Source organism: Rhincodon typus, chromosome 42 (genome assembly GCF_021869965.1).
Source record: "Rhincodon typus isolate 14 chromosome 42, sRhiTyp1.1, whole genome shotgun sequence".
NCBI lineage: Eukaryota > Metazoa > Chordata > Chondrichthyes > Orectolobiformes > Rhincodontidae > Rhincodon > Rhincodon typus.
The window spans coordinates 5,541,062-5,558,569 of NC_063373.1; the positions used below are offsets into that span (position 1 = coordinate 5,541,062).

At 48.6% G+C, this 17,508-nt stretch overlaps 1 protein-coding gene across 1 annotated transcript in view; it reads left to right on the plus strand.

Annotated features, from left to right (window-relative positions):
- LOC109924460 (zinc finger protein 850-like) overlaps window positions 1-17,466 on the plus strand; it is a 59,234-nt gene extending 41,768 nt beyond the window's left edge. Inside the window, exons 3-4 of the mRNA XM_048619094.1 lie at window positions 12,651-13,260; window positions 16,560-17,466. Of these exons, the coding sequence (XP_048475051.1) occupies window positions 12,651-13,260; window positions 16,560-17,466 (1,517 nt within the window). The remainder of the gene's footprint in view (window positions 1-12,650; window positions 13,261-16,559) is intronic.
- Window positions 17,467-17,508: the final 42 nt, after the last annotated feature.

Here is a 17,508-nt window from a genome sequence, read left to right on the forward strand (position 1 = left end):
GAAGAAGGGTCTAGGCCTGAAACGTCAGCTTTCCTGCTCCTCTGATGCTGCTTGGCCTGCTGTGTTCATCCAGCTCTACACCTTGTTATCTCAGATTCTCCAGCATCGGCAGTTCCTACTATCCCTTACCTGGTCTGGCCTACGTTTGTGACTCCAGACCCACAGCGAATGTGGTTGACCCCTGACCGCCCTCTGGGCAATTAGGGATGGGCAACAAACGCTGGCCCAGCCAGCGACGCCCTCATCCCCCGTGAATGAATTTTTTGATTAAAAAGTTGGCACGAGGAAAATACGGCCACGAGAGCTACCAGATTGTGACAGAAACCCTTCTGGTTCATTCATGTCCTTCAGGGAAGGGTAGCTGCCACTGGGTCTGAGCTCACTGTAAGACTCTGCAAAATATTACAAATTACACTCTGCACACCATGGTGCTTACATAAATCAGAAGAAAGCGGGAGTTCTAACTGCAACCTCAGGCGGAGCTCCACAAAGATCCTTCCTGCAGTCTGAAGGGCATCGATGAACCAGTAATCTCTTCCTCCCGCCTCTCAGTCCACTTCATATTCCAGTTGCTGCTTGTCACCTCTATTCCACGCGGTCTAACTCACTCGCAGGTCTGTTGCCTGGCATTTAATTGAATGCATTTGGGAGGCCCATGCACCTATTTTCCTAACCAACCTGTTCAGCGATATTATTACCCACCTCTGGAGCAGGTGGGACTTGAACCCCAGGCCTCCCGCTTTAGAGGTAGGGACATTACAAGGCGCCATAAGAGGTGAAAACGCAGAATCCCGACAGTGTGGAAGCAGGCCCTTCAGGTCCACGCCGTCCCTCCCAAGAGCATCCCACCCAGACTCGCCCCATCCCTGCATTTCCCCATGTCACGGTCCCTGGCTCGAGAGAAAATTAGAAAATTGCTTCCACAATGTCCACGCTCACTTCCCTCACTAATCCTCGGATGTATTTCATCGGGTCCTGATTCCTTATCAATTTTGAGCCCTTCAGGTAGCTGAGTTTCCTTCTCATTCTCCATGACCTGGTATCTTCTTCCTCCATAAAGCTTGGTGGAACATCTATATTTAATACCACAGTCATGCCCTGTGCCTTGGGCAGCACCGCTGCCTCAAAGCGCCAGGGGCCCTGGTTCAAATCCACCCTCGGGCAATTGCCTGCGTGGAGTTTGCACATTCTCCCCGTGTCTGCGTGGGTTTCCTCCCATGGTCCAAAGATGTGCATGTTAGGATGGATTGGCTGCGCTAAATGGTCCCGTAGCATCCAGGGATGTGTAGGTTAGGTGCGTTAGCCATAGGAAATGCAGGGTTACAAGGATAGGGTAGGTGGCTGGGTCTGGGTGGGATACTCTTCAGAGTCGGTGTGTTTCCGCACCGTAGGGATTCTGTGATTCAGTTCTAAATTGGACTCACTTATCCCTTCTGCAACTTTTTTTTTTAACTAGTTATATGCCTATTGAAGACATTTTAATTCGCGCCTATGTTAGCGGTTCAAGAAGGCAGCTCACTACACCTTATCAAGGGCAACTAGGGATGGACAAGAAATGCTGGCCAGCCAGTGACGCCCACATCCCACAAATGAATAAGAAAAAAAAAAATTCATAGAGTCATACAACACGGAAACAAGACCCTTCGGTCCAACCAGTCCACGCCGATCATAACCCCAAACTAAACTAGTCCCAGCTGCCTGCACTTGGCTCACATCCCTCCAAACATTTCTTATTCATGTACTTATCCAAATGTCTTTTAAACGTTGTAGCTGTGCCCACATCCACCACTTCCTCAGGAAGTTCATTCCACACAAAATCCACCCTCTATTTAAAGAAAATTGCCCCTTGTGTCTTTTTTAAACTCCTCTCCTGTCATCTTAAAAATATGCCCCTTGGTCTTGAAATCCCCCACCCTAGGGAAAAGACACCTGCCATTTACCTTATCTATACCCCTCATAATTTTATAAACCTCTATAAGGTCACCTTGCAATCTCCTGTGTTCCAGTCAAAAAACCCCAGCCAATCCAGCCTCTCCTTCAACTCAACCCTCCATTCCTGGCAACATCCTGGTAAATCTCTTCTGAACTCTCCTCAACTTAATAGTATTCCTCCTATAACAGGGCGACCAGAAATGGACAGAGTACTCCAGAAGAGGCCTCACCAACATCCTGTAGAGCCTCAACATCCCAACTCCTATACTCAAAGGTCTGAGCAATGAAGGCACGCGTGCTAAACGCCTTAACCACCCTGTCTACATGTGATGCAAATTTCAAAGAATTCTGTACCTGAACTCGGGTGTCTCTGTTCTACAATGCTACAAGGCGGCATGGTGGCTCAGTGGCTAGCACTGCTGCCTCACAGCGCCAGGGGCCTAGGTTCGATTCCCGCTCGAGCAACTGTCTGCATGGAATTTGCACGTTCTCCCCATGTCTGCATGGGGATTTCCTCTGGGTGCTCCAATTTCCTCCCACAGTCCAAAGATGTGCAGATTAGGTGGACTGGCCATGCTAAATTGCCCATAGTATTCAGGGATATATAGATTAGGTGGGTTTGGGGAATGGGTGTGGGTGGGATGCTCTGAGATTCGTTGTGGACTTGTTGGGCTGAAGGGCCTGTTTCCACACTGTAGGGATTCCACGGAAAACTACCCAACGTCTCTTTATTATACGTTCTCTTTCCTCGTATTATTTGTTTATTCAATTACCCTCGAACATTCTAAATTCAACTTGGTTCACAGTTGAAATATCAACCTGATATTTGTTGCCAGCACACTTTTCTTTTATACCTTAATTTCTCTCTCCTTGTCATCTAGGCAGCACTAGATACATTTGTCCTCCTTCATGGGAATATATCTTACCTATGTCTTAAAGGCCAGTTGTTCAGTTACAGTTTCATTTCACTGTCAGATCTATTCATAGCCTATTGAAGTTATCTTTCTACCAATTATTTATACTTGCTCTGAGCTAAAATCTTTGCTCACAGTCAGAAAAGACATACCTTTTCATCAAAAAAAAATCAAGACTTGATATTTAGATCCTGATGAATCGAGTGATTCTGTCAGATCTTGTTCTGATGCTTGATTTGAGTTTCCCAGCTGTCAATGCTCTGCTTCTGATACTCTGCAAAAGAAATGTGCAAAACATTCATCACCGTCAGCTCAAGAACAGAAATTCATACGTGTCGTACAGACATACAGCACGGAAACACAGCCTTTGTTCCAAACCGTCCGTGCCAGATATCCTAAATGAATCTAGTCTCCAGCAATTTTGCTTTCATTCCAGATCTCCAGCATCTGCAATTCTTTGTTTTATTTTGTAGAGTCATAGAGATGTACAGCACAGAAACAGACCCTTCAGTCCAACTTGTCCATGCCGACCACATATCCTAAATAAATCTAGTCCCATTTGCCAGCATTTGGCCCATATCCCTCTAAACCCTTCCGATTCATATACCCATCCAGGTTCCTTTTAAATATTGTGATTGTACTAGCCTCCACCATTACCTCTGGAAGCTCATTCCATACACGCACCACCCTCTTCATGAAAAAGCTACCTCTTAGGTCCCTTTTATATCTTTCCCTACTCAACTTAAACTCTAGTTTTGGGCTCACCCACCCCAGGGAAAAGACCTTGTCTATGCTCCCTATCCATGCCCCTCATGATTTTATAAACCTCTATAAAGGTCAGCCCTCAGCCTCCAGGGAAAACAGCCCCAGCCTATTCAGCCTCTCCTTATAGCTCCATACGTCCAACTCCAGCAACATCCTTGTAAATCTTTTCTGCACCATTTCAAGTTTCACAACATCTTTCCAAAGCAAAGAGAACAGAATTGAATTCCAAAAGTAGCCTCACCAATGTCCTGTACAGCTGCAACATGACCTCTCAACTCCTGTACTCAATGCACTGACCAATAAAGACAAGCATACCAAACGCCTTCTTCAATGTCCTGTCTACCTGTGACTCCGCTTTCAAGGACCTATGAATCTGCACTCTCCAAGGTCCCTTTGTTCAGCAACACTCCCCAGGACCTTCCTATTAAGTGTCTAAGTCCCGCCCTGATTTGCCTTTCCAAAATGCAGCACCTCACATGTATCTGATCACTCAACCCGAAATGTTAACTTTGATTTCTCTTTACGGATGCTGCCAGACCTGCTGAGCTTTTCCGGCAATTTCTGTTCATACCAAACACCCTGTCCACCTGGGATTCCACTTTCAAGGAACTATGAACCTGCACACCGAGGTCTCGTTGTTCGGAAAGCGACAAGCATTGCTCAAGTGCAAGCAAAGTCCTGGCAATGCTGAAGGTCTGAAATGGAAACAGAAAAGGCTGGGACAACTTAGCAGAGGTCAGATTTAACATTTGAAATCCAGTGATTTTTCCTTTTCATTCAAAACATTAAGGCTGTTTCTTTATCCAGAGATAATGCCAGACCTGAGGGGTTTTTTTTCCTTTATTCCCTCTCGCTGTGGTTTTCTGGTGTGCAAATTCTCACCCCGCTTTGGAAAAGGAATTTATTCAGCTCCATCCCTGTCACAGCCCAGGAAGGACATCTGCAACTCTGCTTGGCCCAGAGACGAAGGCGCATGCGCCCTGCCGCCCCCTATAAAGATGGCGGCCGCCGTCCGGGGCCTGTTGCCGCCGCCCCGCAGCTTCCGGCCCGCTCAATGTCAATACGGGACCGGGAATGTCTTCTTCGAGGTTTGACGCACTCTGTTGGCGTTAAGGAAGCTTCCCGTCCCACTTCGCCACCCCCGCGTCTGATTTTCTCCCCCCGCCCCCTCACCGTTGGCGGAAACGAAACGTCTCCAGCCCTGCTCTGGCGATGCCCTCGACGCGCATGCGGTGCATGCCATCCGTTCTGCGCACGCTCCTACCACTCAGGGCACGCGCCTGCGCGAAGGTACCTATTGTGACGCTTCCGTACGCTCTATTTCATTTGTGAATGGCCATTGCAGCAGGAGTCGGCCATTCAGCCCATCGATTCTGGGCAGCCATTCAATGAGATACAGACATACAGCACAGAAAGAGACCCTTCAGTCTAACCAGTCCATGCCGACCATAATCCCAAACTAAACTAATCCTGCCTGCCTTCGCATGGCCATATCCCTCCAAACCTTTCTTATTCATGTAGTTAACCGAATGTCTTTTAAACGTTGTAACTGTACCCGCATCCACCACTTCCTCTGGAAGCTCATTCCACACACGAACTCTGTGTGGAAAAAAAATTGCCTTAATGACTTTTTTAAATCGTTCTGTGCTCACCTTAAAAATATGTCCCTTGTCTTGAAATCCTGCATCCTAGGGAAAATACACCTGCCATTCACCTTATGTATACTCCTCATAATTTTATAAACATTTATAAGGCAACCTCTCAACCTCCTACGCTCCAGTGAAAATGTCCCAGCCCATTCAGCCTCTTTATAACTCAAAGCCTCCATACCCAGCAACATCCTGGTAAATCTCTTGCAAACATTCTCCAGCTTAATAATACTCTTCCTATAACAGGGAGACCAGAAATAGACACAGTACTCCAGCAGAGGCCTCATCAACGTCTTGTACAACTTCAACTTAACTTCCCAACTGGATGTTATGATCTAATCATATCCTATTCCACTTTACTGCATTTTCCCCATTACCCTCGATTCCCTCGCTGATTAAAAACCCATCTCCACCTTAAATATCTTTAATGAAGCAGCCTAAACAGCCCTCTGTAATAAAGAATTCCACAGAATCACTTGCCTGTGTGAGATGCTGGGTAAGAGCCCAGCTACTGATAAGTGATGTTGTTATACTGGAAATGTACGTTTTGCGATCTGATTATGAATTTCTGCAGTTTGTGTGCAGAGCCTATGACAATTAGCAAAGTTTCTCTGACCCAACAAAAGTAAGAGTTGCACCCCAGTCTCCGATACAGTTTTGAATCAAGAAAAAATATGTATTTTGAAGTTGATTCCAAATTTAATGTTCAAAGTAACTTTATTTTTCGTCAGATCAAGCATGGCCCTTATATATCTCAGTCTATTTTTAATGTAGTTTCCCTCATACTGTAATCTGTTACAGAGGTTATGAGAGAAAAGAGAGACAGGTTTGTTGCAGCTGTAGGAAACCCTGGTTCATTCACACCAGGAGGACTGTGAATAGCACCTTTTGTACAGGACATTGGTAAGGCCTCTTCTGGAGTACTGTGTCCAGTTCTCATTGTCCTGTTACAGAAAGGATTTTATTAAGCCAGAAAGGGTTCAGTAGAGATTTACCAGGATGTTGCCAGGTATGGAAAGTTTGAGTTATAAAGAAGGGCTGGGACTGCTTTTCACTGGGTCGTAGGAGTCAGAGAGGTGACTTATAGGAGTTTATAAAATCATGAGGGATATAGATTGGGTTAATGGTAGGTGTCTTTTCCCTAGGATAGGGGATTTCAAGACTAGGGGGCAGGAGAGAGTGTTTAAAAAGACACGAGGGGCAGTTTGTTTACACAGAGGGTGGTTCATGTGTGGAATGAACTTCCAGAGGAAGCAGTGGCCACAGGTGCAGTGGCAACATTTAAAAGCCATTAGAAAAGGAAAAGTTTGGGGGAATATGGGTCCAAAGCAGGCAGTTGGGACTAGTTTAGTTTAGGATTATGTTAGGCATGGACTCGATGGACCGAAGGGTCTGTTTCTGTGCTGTATGACTACATAAGGGATCAATGTTCACCTGAGAAGTTTCAGTGGAGCCGCATTGCTGAGGTTGGTGGGCTTTGGAAATTGAAATTGAGTGGGCAAAGTTTCCCCTCACTGATCACTTCATGTTGATGTCTAACGCAATCGATGCTGTTGCTGGCTAAACACCTCTCCCAAGTTTGAACTAAACCTGATGTCATTGGGTGCTCCTGCTCCCCTGTTTGTCCCTCCTCAGGCAATGTTGTTTCTTGTTACTTTTGTGAACTGTAACTCTGAACAAGATCTTCAGGCTCTCCAGGCCTTCCTGGTCATTATAAATTATCATTTCCTGGAACATTTATGGTTGAAATTTTAGTTTCCTGTTCCTTATGAGTTATGGCAACTAGTTCCTAAAGTCCCTTGAGATACTTTGGACTGGAAAGCAAAACAGCCAAAACAGGCTGAGCTGATGAGCTGCAGGGTCTTCATCTTAGAGTCATACAGCATGGAAACAGACCCTTTGGTCCAACCAGTCCATGCCAACCAGATATCCTAAACTAAACTAGTCCCATCTGCCTGCACTTGGGTCCATATCCCTCCAAACATTTCTTATTCATGTACTTATCCAAATGTCTTTTAAATGCTGTAACTGTACCTGTATCCACCACTTCTTCTGGAAGTTCATTCCACACACAAACCACACTCTGAGTAAACAAAAGTTGCCCATCAAGTGTACTTTAAATCTTTCTCCTCCCTCCTTAAAAATGTGCCCCCTTGTCTTGAGATCCCCTACCCTAAAATTGTACTCCAGCACAATCTGTAACCTCATGGCCCGGCATATCCCCCACTCAGCCATTACCATCAAGCCAGGGGATCATCCCTGGTTCGATGGAGAGCGCAGGAAGGCATGCCAGGAGCAGCACCAGGCACACCAGAAGATGAGGTGCCATCCTGGTGAAGCCACCAAACAGGACTACTTGCACGCCAAACAGCGAAAGCAGCAAGTGATAGACAGAGCTAAGCGATCCCACAACCAATGGATCAGATCTAAGTAAAAACCAAAAGAACTGCTGATGCTGTAAATCAGGAACAAAAACAAAGTTTCTGGAAAAGCTCAGCAGGTCTGGCAGCATCTGTGAAGGAGAAAACAGAGTTACTGTTTCAGGTCCGGTGACCCTTCCTGGTGTTGGATCAAATCTAAGCTCTGCAGTCCTGCCACATCAAGTCGTGAATGGTAGTGGACAATTAAACAACTCACTGGAGGAGGCTGCACAAATATCCCCACCCTCAATGACGGGAGATCCCAGCATATCAATGCAAAAGATAAGGCTGAAGCATTCGCAGCAATCTTCTGTCAGAAGTGCCAAGTGGATGATCCATCTCAGCCTCCTTCAGTGGTCCCCAGCATTACAGATACCAGTCTTCAGCCAATTCGATTCACTCCCTTTGGAGGCACTGGATACTGCAAAGGCAATGGACCCCAAAAGCATTCTGGCAATAGGACTGAAGATTTGTGCTCCAGAACTTGCCGTTCCCCTAGCCAAGCTGTTCCAGTACAGTTACAACACTGGCATCTACCCGACAATGTGTAAAAATTGCCCAGGTATGTCCTGCACACCAAAGCAGGACAAATCCAACCTGGCCAAATCCTGCCCCATCAGTCTCCTCTCGATTATCAGTAAAGTGTTGGAAGGTGTCCTCAACAGTGCTATCTAGCAGCACCTGCTCAGCAACGCCCAGTTTGGATTCTGCCAGGGCCCCTCAGCTCCTGACCCCATTACAGCCTTGGTTCAAACATGGACAAAAGAGCTGAATTCCAGAGGTGAGGTGATAGTGACAGCCTTTGACATCAAGGCTGCTTTCGACTGAGTATGGCATCAAGGGGCCCTCGCAAAACTGGAATCAATGGGCATCGGGGGCAAACTCTCTGCTGGTTGGTGTCATACCTGACACATAGGAAGATGGTCGTGGTTGTTGGAGGTCAGAAATCTCAGCTCCAGGACATCTCTGCAGGAGTTCCTCAGAGTAGTGTCCTAGGCCCAGCCATCTTCAGCTGCTTCATCAATGACCTTCCCTCCATCATAATGTCAGAAATGGGGATGTTCGCCGATGATTGCACAATCTTCAGCACCATTCGCAACTCCTCAGACACTGAAGCAGTCCATGTTCAAATGCAACAAGAACTGGACAATATCCAGGCTTAGGCTGACAAGTGGCAAGTGACATTCACAGTCTCAAATGCCAGGCAATGATCATCTCCAACAGGAGATAATCTAACCACCGTTCCTTGACATCCAATGGTGTTGTATTGCTGAATCCCACACTATCAACATCCTGGGGATTACCATTGACTGGAAACTCAACTAGACATGTCGCATGAATACAGTGGCTACAAGAGCAGGTCAGGGGTTAGGAATAGTGCAGACAGTAACTCATCTCCTGACTCCCCAAAGGCTGTCCATTATCTACAAGATACAAGTTAGGAGTGTGATGGAATACTCCCCACTTGCCCTGGAGTGCAGCCCCAACAACACTCAAGAAATTTGACACCATTCAGGACAAAGCAGCCCGATTGATTAGCACCACATCCACAAACATCCACTCCCTTCACCACTGATGCAGTGTGTACTATCTACAAAATGCTCTGCAGAAATTCATCGAGGCTTCTTAGATAGCACCTTCCAAACCCACAACCACTAGAAAGACATGGGCAACACCACCACCTGCAAGTTCCCCTTCAAGCCACTCACCATCCTGACTTGGAAATGTATCTCTATTCCTTCAGTTTCGCTGGGTCAAAATCCTGGAATTCTCTTCCGAACGACACAGTTGGTCTACATACAGCACATGGACTGCAGTGATAACAGAAGGCAGCTTCTGAAGGATAAGTAAGGACTGGCAATAAATGCTGGGCAGCCATCTGCACAAATGTAACCATTTCAGGTCAAGTGACCCTTCTTCAGAACAGCAAGATTCAAATCTGCAGGAAGAGCTATCAATAGATTTTGTAACCACTCAACCATAACTACAGTGTGAAGTGTTGCTAAAATGTTAAAATAAGAGATGGCTCAGACTTCAATGTTGAGTGAGATCCACAAACGTCTGACCTGCAGAAATAAGTGGATTCACATCTCTTGGAGGGAAGAAATTGACACCGTCTGCGTGTGTGTGCATGTGAGAGAGAGTGTGAGTGCATGTGTGCAAGAGAGAGTGAGCGTATGTGTGTGTGAGAGTGCGTGTGTATGTGTGACTGTGTATGAGAGTGAGAGTGTGTGCATGATTGTGTGTGTGACAGTGAGTGTGTGTGAGCGTGAGACTGCGTGTAAGAGAGCGAGTGTGTGTGTGTATGGGAGACTGTGTGCGTGTGAGTGTGTGTTCTCTCATCAGCTCCACTCTCAAACTGTCTCCAAAATTTCAGTTTTTCAGAAGAGCAGAAATGGGAAACGGAGGGATGGACGAACACAGAGACCAAAAAAGTGAAAAAGGCTGAGGTGGAAGCACAGAGACGAAGAGGAACAGATTGAGAGACAGAGAAAGGAACAAATACCCTTCATCATTCCTTATTGCTCGCAGAAATGGAAAGGAACACAAACAAACATTTAAACTGAGCCTTTCACCACCTCAGAACAACGGAAGCAACCAATGACATTAAAGTTTACTCACTTTTGAAATCTTATGACAGAGAGGTTGATAAAAATGCTGATTCAATGTTTCCAAGTGCTCTCAATCTGGGCTGTTTCTCATTACAAAACCATTCTCTCCATGTGCCTCAGCAACCTCGTAGAAGTTTATAGAATAATGAGGGGTATAATAGAGTTATTGGTAGTTGTCTTTTCCCTAGGAAGGGGGGATTTCAAGACTAGGGGCACATTTTTAAAGTGAGAGGAGAGAGATTTACAAAAGACTCCAGAGGCAATTTTGTTTTTACACAGAGGGTGGTTCGCGTGTGGAATGAACTTCCTGAGGAAGTGGTGGCTGCGGGTACAATTACGACGTTTAAAAGACATTTGGATAGGTACATGGATAGGAAAGGTTTGCAGGGATATACCTGTTGCCTGCCAGTTTAACACAGCACCCTGTTCCCTGGCCAACATCTCTGTCTCTGGACAAAAACCAAAAGAACTGCGGATGCTGTAAATCAGGAACAAAAACAAGGTTGCTGGAAAAGCTCAGCAGGTCACTGGACCCGAAACGTTAACTCTGGTTTTTCCTACACAGATGCCGCCAATACCTACTGAGGTTTTCCAACAACTTTGTTTTTGTTGCAGGGATATGGGCCAGGAGCAGGCAGGTGGGACTAGTTTAGTTCGTTATGGACTGGTTGGTCTGAAGGGTCTGTTTCCGTGCTGTATGATTATGTGTCTGTTATTTTTACCAATCGACCACACAGCGTCAGTTTAAACTGTTGCTCAGTAATTTTTTTTGGCAAAAATATATTTAATTCGTAAATTACCCACAAGTGAGGACAAAGGTCTGAAACATTTCAGTCCAAACTTTGCAGAAAATACAATTGCTCACAAAAAAAGTTTTTTTTTAATAAAAACATAAGGAAATTATTCTCAATTCTATTAAATCTGTATCAATCTCCCTCTATATTGGAACGGACTGTCACTGAGTCACCAGAAGGTTCCCCATTCATAAACTAATGAATGAAAGCGGCGCGCTCCGGACGGGGCATGCGCGGTGGTGGTCCTACCCCCGCCTCCCAGCCACCTTGGCGCATGCGCAGGGAGGCCGCCGCTGCCGCGTTGTAACGTCCGCTCGTGTCGGCTCTGCAAACGGTGAGGGAGAGAAAATAAAATCGACCGCCCGGAAGGTAACGGAGTGGGATGGGAGGCTTCGTGAGTAGTCAAAAAAGACCTCCAGTCCCTTTCCCAACTACCCCTCACCCGCCAGAGTCGCTCGCGGGGTTAGACCCCGAGCAGTAGCTGCGGAGCCACGTGCCCCTCTCCGGGTCCCCCTGGCTGCCGCCATCTTTGTGGGGGGCAATGGGCGGCAGGGCGCATGCGCGGACGCCCCAGGCCGTTGGTCATAAACATTGAAATAGATTTTGCTCAGATGAAGTCTCATCTGGACTCAAAATTTCATCTTGTTCTCCTTCTGGGGATGCTGCAATGACCTACTGTTTGATCTCCAGCATGTTTCTTTTCTCACTGCAAACAGAGCCTTTGGTCCAACAAGTCCACGCCGTCCACCATCCCAAACCCACCTGCCTGCTCCTAGCCCATATCCCTCCAAACCTTTCCTATCCATGTACTTATGCAAATGTCTTTTAAACGTTGTAACTGTACCCCGCATCCACCACTTCCTCTGGAAGTTCGTTCCGCACACCAACCACTCTCTGTGTAAAAAGAAAAGTTGCCCCTTGTGTCTTTTTAAAATCTTTCTCTCTCCTTAAAAATGTATCCCCTAGTCTTAAAATCCCCCACCCTCGGGAAGAGACACCTGCCATTCACCCTACCATGCCCCTCATGATTTTATAAACTTCTATAAGGTCACCTCTCAACCTCCGACGTGCAAATGAAAAACAAAATTCCCAGCCTATCCAGTTTATCCCTATAACTCAAACCCTTCATTCCTGGTAAATGTCTTCTGAACCCTCTCCATTAATTATAATATCCTTCCTACAGCAACCTCCTCGGGTCCAGTGGAAAAAAAAAGTCCCAGCCTCTCCCCATAACTCAAAACCTCCATTTCCCAGCAACATCCTGTAACGTCTGTGATAAACATTAGTGAACCTGTTGGGTTTTTAATGACAGTCTTTCAGGACGTTTAAATTTTCAAATGCTCAATTTCACGACCTGTCCTTTGTGTTCCTTGTGAGTTCGCTTTCTAATTCTCCTTTCTCTCTCCGTCCTGTTTGAAGCCAGTTTCACGGGGTCCTGGCAAGGGAAGGATTGACTGACAGTCGGGAATTTTGAAAGGAGGGTCGAGAGTTTTGGAAATGAAAGGAAGGAACGCCGCTGCGGGCGGGCGATCGCCTGCTCCATCGAGGCGCAAGCTCGGCCAAGCCGGAAAGAAACCGTGGAAATGTGGAGACTGCGGGAAGGGGTTCGGTTACCCGTCCCAGCTGGAAGTTCACCGGCGAAGCCACAACGGCGAGAAGCCGTTCGCTTGTGCGGATTGCGGGAGGGCATTCGCTCAGTTATCCAGCCTGCTGAAACACCAGCAGATTCACACCGGGGATAAGCCGTTCGCTTGTGCCGAGTGCGGGAAGGGATTCGCCCGTCCCTTCGGCCTGGTGAAACACCAGCGGGTCCACACCGGGGAGAAGCCGTTCTCCTGCTCCGAGTGCGGGAAGCGGTTCACTCAGTCGTCCAACCTGATCTCGCACCAGCGGGTCCACACCGGGGAGAGACCGTACACTTGCTCCGAGTGCGGGAGGGGCTTCACTCAGTCTTCCTACCTGCTCATCCACCGGCGGGTTCACTCCGGGGAGAGACCGTACACCTGCAGCGTGTGCGGCAAAGGGTTCTCTCAGACGTCTCACCTCCTCAGGCACCAGCAGGTTCACACCGATGAGAGGCCTTTCAAATGCCAGGACTGCGGGAAACGCTACAAAGGCTCCGGGGAACTGAAATCCCATCAACGCAGACATCACGCCGACAAGAGACCGATCAGGTGCAATTTTTTCTCTCTCTCTCTCTCTCTCTCTCTCTATTCATTTCTGGGAATGTGGACTTCTGGGCCCAGCAATTTCTTTCCCACCCCCCCCCCCCCCTTGAGAAGGTGGGGGTGAGCTGCCTTCTTGAGCTGCAGCGGGTTGACCCACAATGTTGCTCAGGGAGGGAATTCCGAGATTTTGACCCAGTGACAGTGGTACATATTCCCAAATCAGGATGGTGAGTAGCTTAGAGGGGAACTCGGAGGTGGGGGTGTTCCCATATGTCTGGTGCCCCTTGTACTTCTAGATGGAAATGGGTCGTGGGTTTTGGAAGGTGCTGTCTGAGGATCTTTGGTGAATTTCTGCAGGGCATCTTGTAGATAGTACACACTACTGCTACTGAGCATCCGTGGTGGAGGGAGTGAATGCTTGTGGATGTGGTGCCAATCAAGCGGGCTGCTTTGTTCTGGATGGTGTCAAATTTCTTGTGTTGTTGGGGTTGCATTCATCCAGGCAAATGGGGACTATTCCATCACAGTCCTGACTTGTGCCTTGTAGATGGCGGATAGGATTTGAGGAGTCAGGAGGTGAGTTACTCGTGCAATATTCCTAGCTTCTGGCCTGCTCTTGTAGCCACTGTATTAATGTGGTGAGTCCAGTTGAGCTTCTGGTCAATGTTAACCCCCAGGATGTTGATAGTGGAGGATTCAGTGATGGTAACACCATTGAATGTCAAAGGACGTCTCTTATTGGTGATGGTCATAGCCTGGCATTTGTGTGGTGTGAATGTCACTTGCCACTTGTCAGCCCAAGCCTGGATATTGTCCAGATCTTGTTGCATGTGAACATGGACTGCTTCAGTATCTGAGGAGTCACAAATGGTACTGAACATTGTGCAGTTTGAGTTCTGAGGAAGGGTCATTGAGCCATGGTGCTGCACAGCACAGAAACAGACCCTTCGGTCCAACTCGTACATGCCGACTAGATATCTGAAACTAGCCATTTGCCAGCATTTGGGACAAATCCCTCTAAACCCTTCCTATTCATGTACCCATCCAGATGCCTTTTAAATGTTGTAATTGTACCAGCTCCCACCACTTCCTCTGGCAGCTCACTCCATACACGCAGCACCCTCTGCATGAAAAAGTTGTCCCTTACGTCCTTTTTAAATCTTTCTCCTTCACCTTAAACCCATGCCCTCTAGTTTTGGACTCCCCTACCCTGTGGAAAAAGACCTTGGCTATTCACCCTATCCATGCCCCTCATGGTTTTATAAATCTCTGTAAGGTCACCCCTCAGCCTCTGGTCCAGGGAAAGTAGCCCCAGCCTATTCCGCCTCTCCCTATCGCTCAAACCCTCCAACCCTGGCAACATCCTTGTAAATCTCTCCTGCACCCTTTGAAATTTCACAACATCCTTCCCATAGTAGGGTGGCCAGAACTGAACGCAGTATTTCAAAAGTGGCCTAACCAATGTCCTGCACAGCCGCACCCAATTCTTATGCTCAATGCACTGACAAGTAAAGGCAAGCATACCAAACACCTTCTTCTATACCCTGTCTGCCTATGACTCCACTTTCAAGGAACTATGAACCTGCACCCTGAGGTTTCCTCAGTTCGGCAACACTCCCCAGGACCTTACCATTAAGTGTATAAGTCCAGCCCTGATTTGCCTTTCCAAAATGCAGCACCTCACATTTATCTGATCACTCGACCTGAAACGTTAACTCTGATTTCTCTTCACGGATGCTGCCAGACCTGCTGAGCTTTTCCAACAAATTCGATTTTTACAGTATCCGCAGTTCTTTCGATTTTGATCGGGCGCTGTCGCTGTGGGACTGGGTTCAGGGAGCATCTGATCTCACCGAGTTCACACCAGGGAGACGTCGCTGACCTGAAATGACTTTGGGAAGGGAGGTTACAAGTGACTGCAGTATTCGGCTTTTGCTGTTAATCGCATCCGGGACTGAACTATGATCGTTAGGGCTTTTTTTTATCCTTTGCGCTGAGGTTAATTAACTAGCGTAACTAAGATTTTGTACCTTGGTACTTGATACCTAAGATGGAGTCGTGTGGGGTCTCACTGTCCACTTTTCACTGGACTCTTGTACCGTGTACTTGAGTACGCCTGACAATAAAACATAAATCTAAATCTTTTGCCACACTTTCTTCATATCCCTTAACATCGTCGGTATTTGTGGACCTTTGGATTTGGGAGGTTCTGTCAAAATTCCCGTCGTGTTGCCAATGTATGAAGCCCATCTCCATTGCCCCCTCCTGCAACTCGCTGTCTTTCATTCCTGTGTTAGTGTCTTCTGTGCGCTCGGACTAGATGGTACTATCTCTGCCCTTGTGGATGTTGGTGAATCGGCATCTTTTGAGATGATTCTATGAATTTCATATGAAAATAGACAGGGTGGTGGGTGAATGCGCTCCTGAAAGCCTCCAAAATGTTGGAAAAATTCCACTTTGAAGCTGACCGGCGGGAGAAAATATATCCCGTGAGTAGAGAGCATGGAAGGTCTGAGGAGCTGCCTCTCCAAGGGCTCGTTATTCATACGTTCAGCACTGCTGCCTGACGGCGCCAGGGACCCAGGTTCGATTCCACCCTCGGGCCATTGTCTGCCTGTGTGCGGTTTGCACATTCTCCCCCTGTGTCTGTGAGAGTTTCCTCTGGGTGCTTCGGTTTCCTCCTACTGTCCAGGGATGTGCAGGTTAGGGTGGATTGGCCATGCTAATTTGCCCCATAGTACCCAGGGATGTGCAGGTTAGGATGGATTGGCCATGCTAAATTGCCCCATAGCATCCAGGGATGTGCAGGCTAGGGTGGGTTAGCCGTGGGAAATTACCCATAGTGCCCAGGGATGTGCGGGTTAGCCATGGGAAATTACCCATAGTGCCCAGGGTTGTGCAGGCCAGGGTGGATTAGCCATGGGAAATTACCCATAGTGCTCAGGGATGTGCAGGCTAGGGTGGGAAACGTGGGGTTACAGGGATGGGGTAGGTAGGTAGGGTGGGGTGGGGAGGTGGGTGGTGGCTCTGGCTGGGATGCTGTCCGGTCAGTGTGGACCCGACGGGTTTAATGGCCTGCTTCCACACCGCAGGGACTGAGTTTGCGGCATCACAGTGGGACTGAAAAAAAAGAAGCTGTGGAAGCCTCAGCAGGAAATCTACAATTGATTCGACTCCCTGATTCCACCCACCACCCACCCCACCCCCCACCCCACCATCGCCTTGACAGTTCTTGCTTTGTTCATTGGGTCAGTTCTTCACCCCTCTCTGCCTTTCTCTCCCTCTTTATGGTATCTCATTTTCAGGGACTCTGAAGGGAAGGAGTTGCGGACGGGGTGTGCCAGCTCACCGAGGCCCGCTGCCCGTGGCGGTGCCAAGCCATGGAAATGCCCGGACTGCGGGAAAGGCTTCAAGGCGCCTTCCGAGCTGGAGAGGCACCGGCACGGGCACACCGGCGAGCGGCCGTACGCTTGTGCTTCGTGCGGCAAAGCCTTTGCCGTCTCCTCTTCGCTCCGGAAGCACCAGCGGGTCCACAGCGACCGGAGAGACTTCGCTTGCCCCGAGTGCGGCGGACGCTTCAAGAGCTCGGACGTGCTGAGGCAACACCAGAGCATTCACACCGGCGAGACGCCTTATGGTTGCCCGGCGTGCCTCAAGGCTTTCCGCACGGCGTCCCAGCTGCGGACGCACCGGAGGGTCCACTCGGACGAGAGGCCTTACCCGTGCCCGGATTGTGACAAGCGTTACAAGAGACCTGAGGAGCTCCGGCGCCACCGGCGCTCCCACACCGGTGAGAGGCCTTACCCGTGCGGCCAGTGCGGGGCTAGCTTCCGCCGCTCCGCCGACCTGCTCCAACACCAGCGGACCCACACTGGCGAGCGGCCGTACGTCTGCACCGAGTGCGGCAAGGCCTTCGCTCAGGCCTCGCACCTGAGGAGCCACCGGCGGGTCCACACCCAGGAGAGACCCTTCCCGTGCCCGGTTTGCTCCAAGCGCTTCAAGAGCTCGCAGGAGCTGACCTGCCACCGGCGGGTCCACACCGACCTCCGGCCTTACCGGTGCACCGAGTGCGGGGCCGGCTTCAGGCAGTCGGGTGACCTGGCCCGGCACCGGCGCACCCACACCGGGGAGAGGCCGTTCGCCTGCCCCACGTGCGAGAGAAGCTTCACTTTCTTGGCCAATTACATGAGGCATCGGCAGCTTCACCCGTAGGTTCGTTCCAGTACGCATCTCCCCTTCCCCCTGGTTCCTACC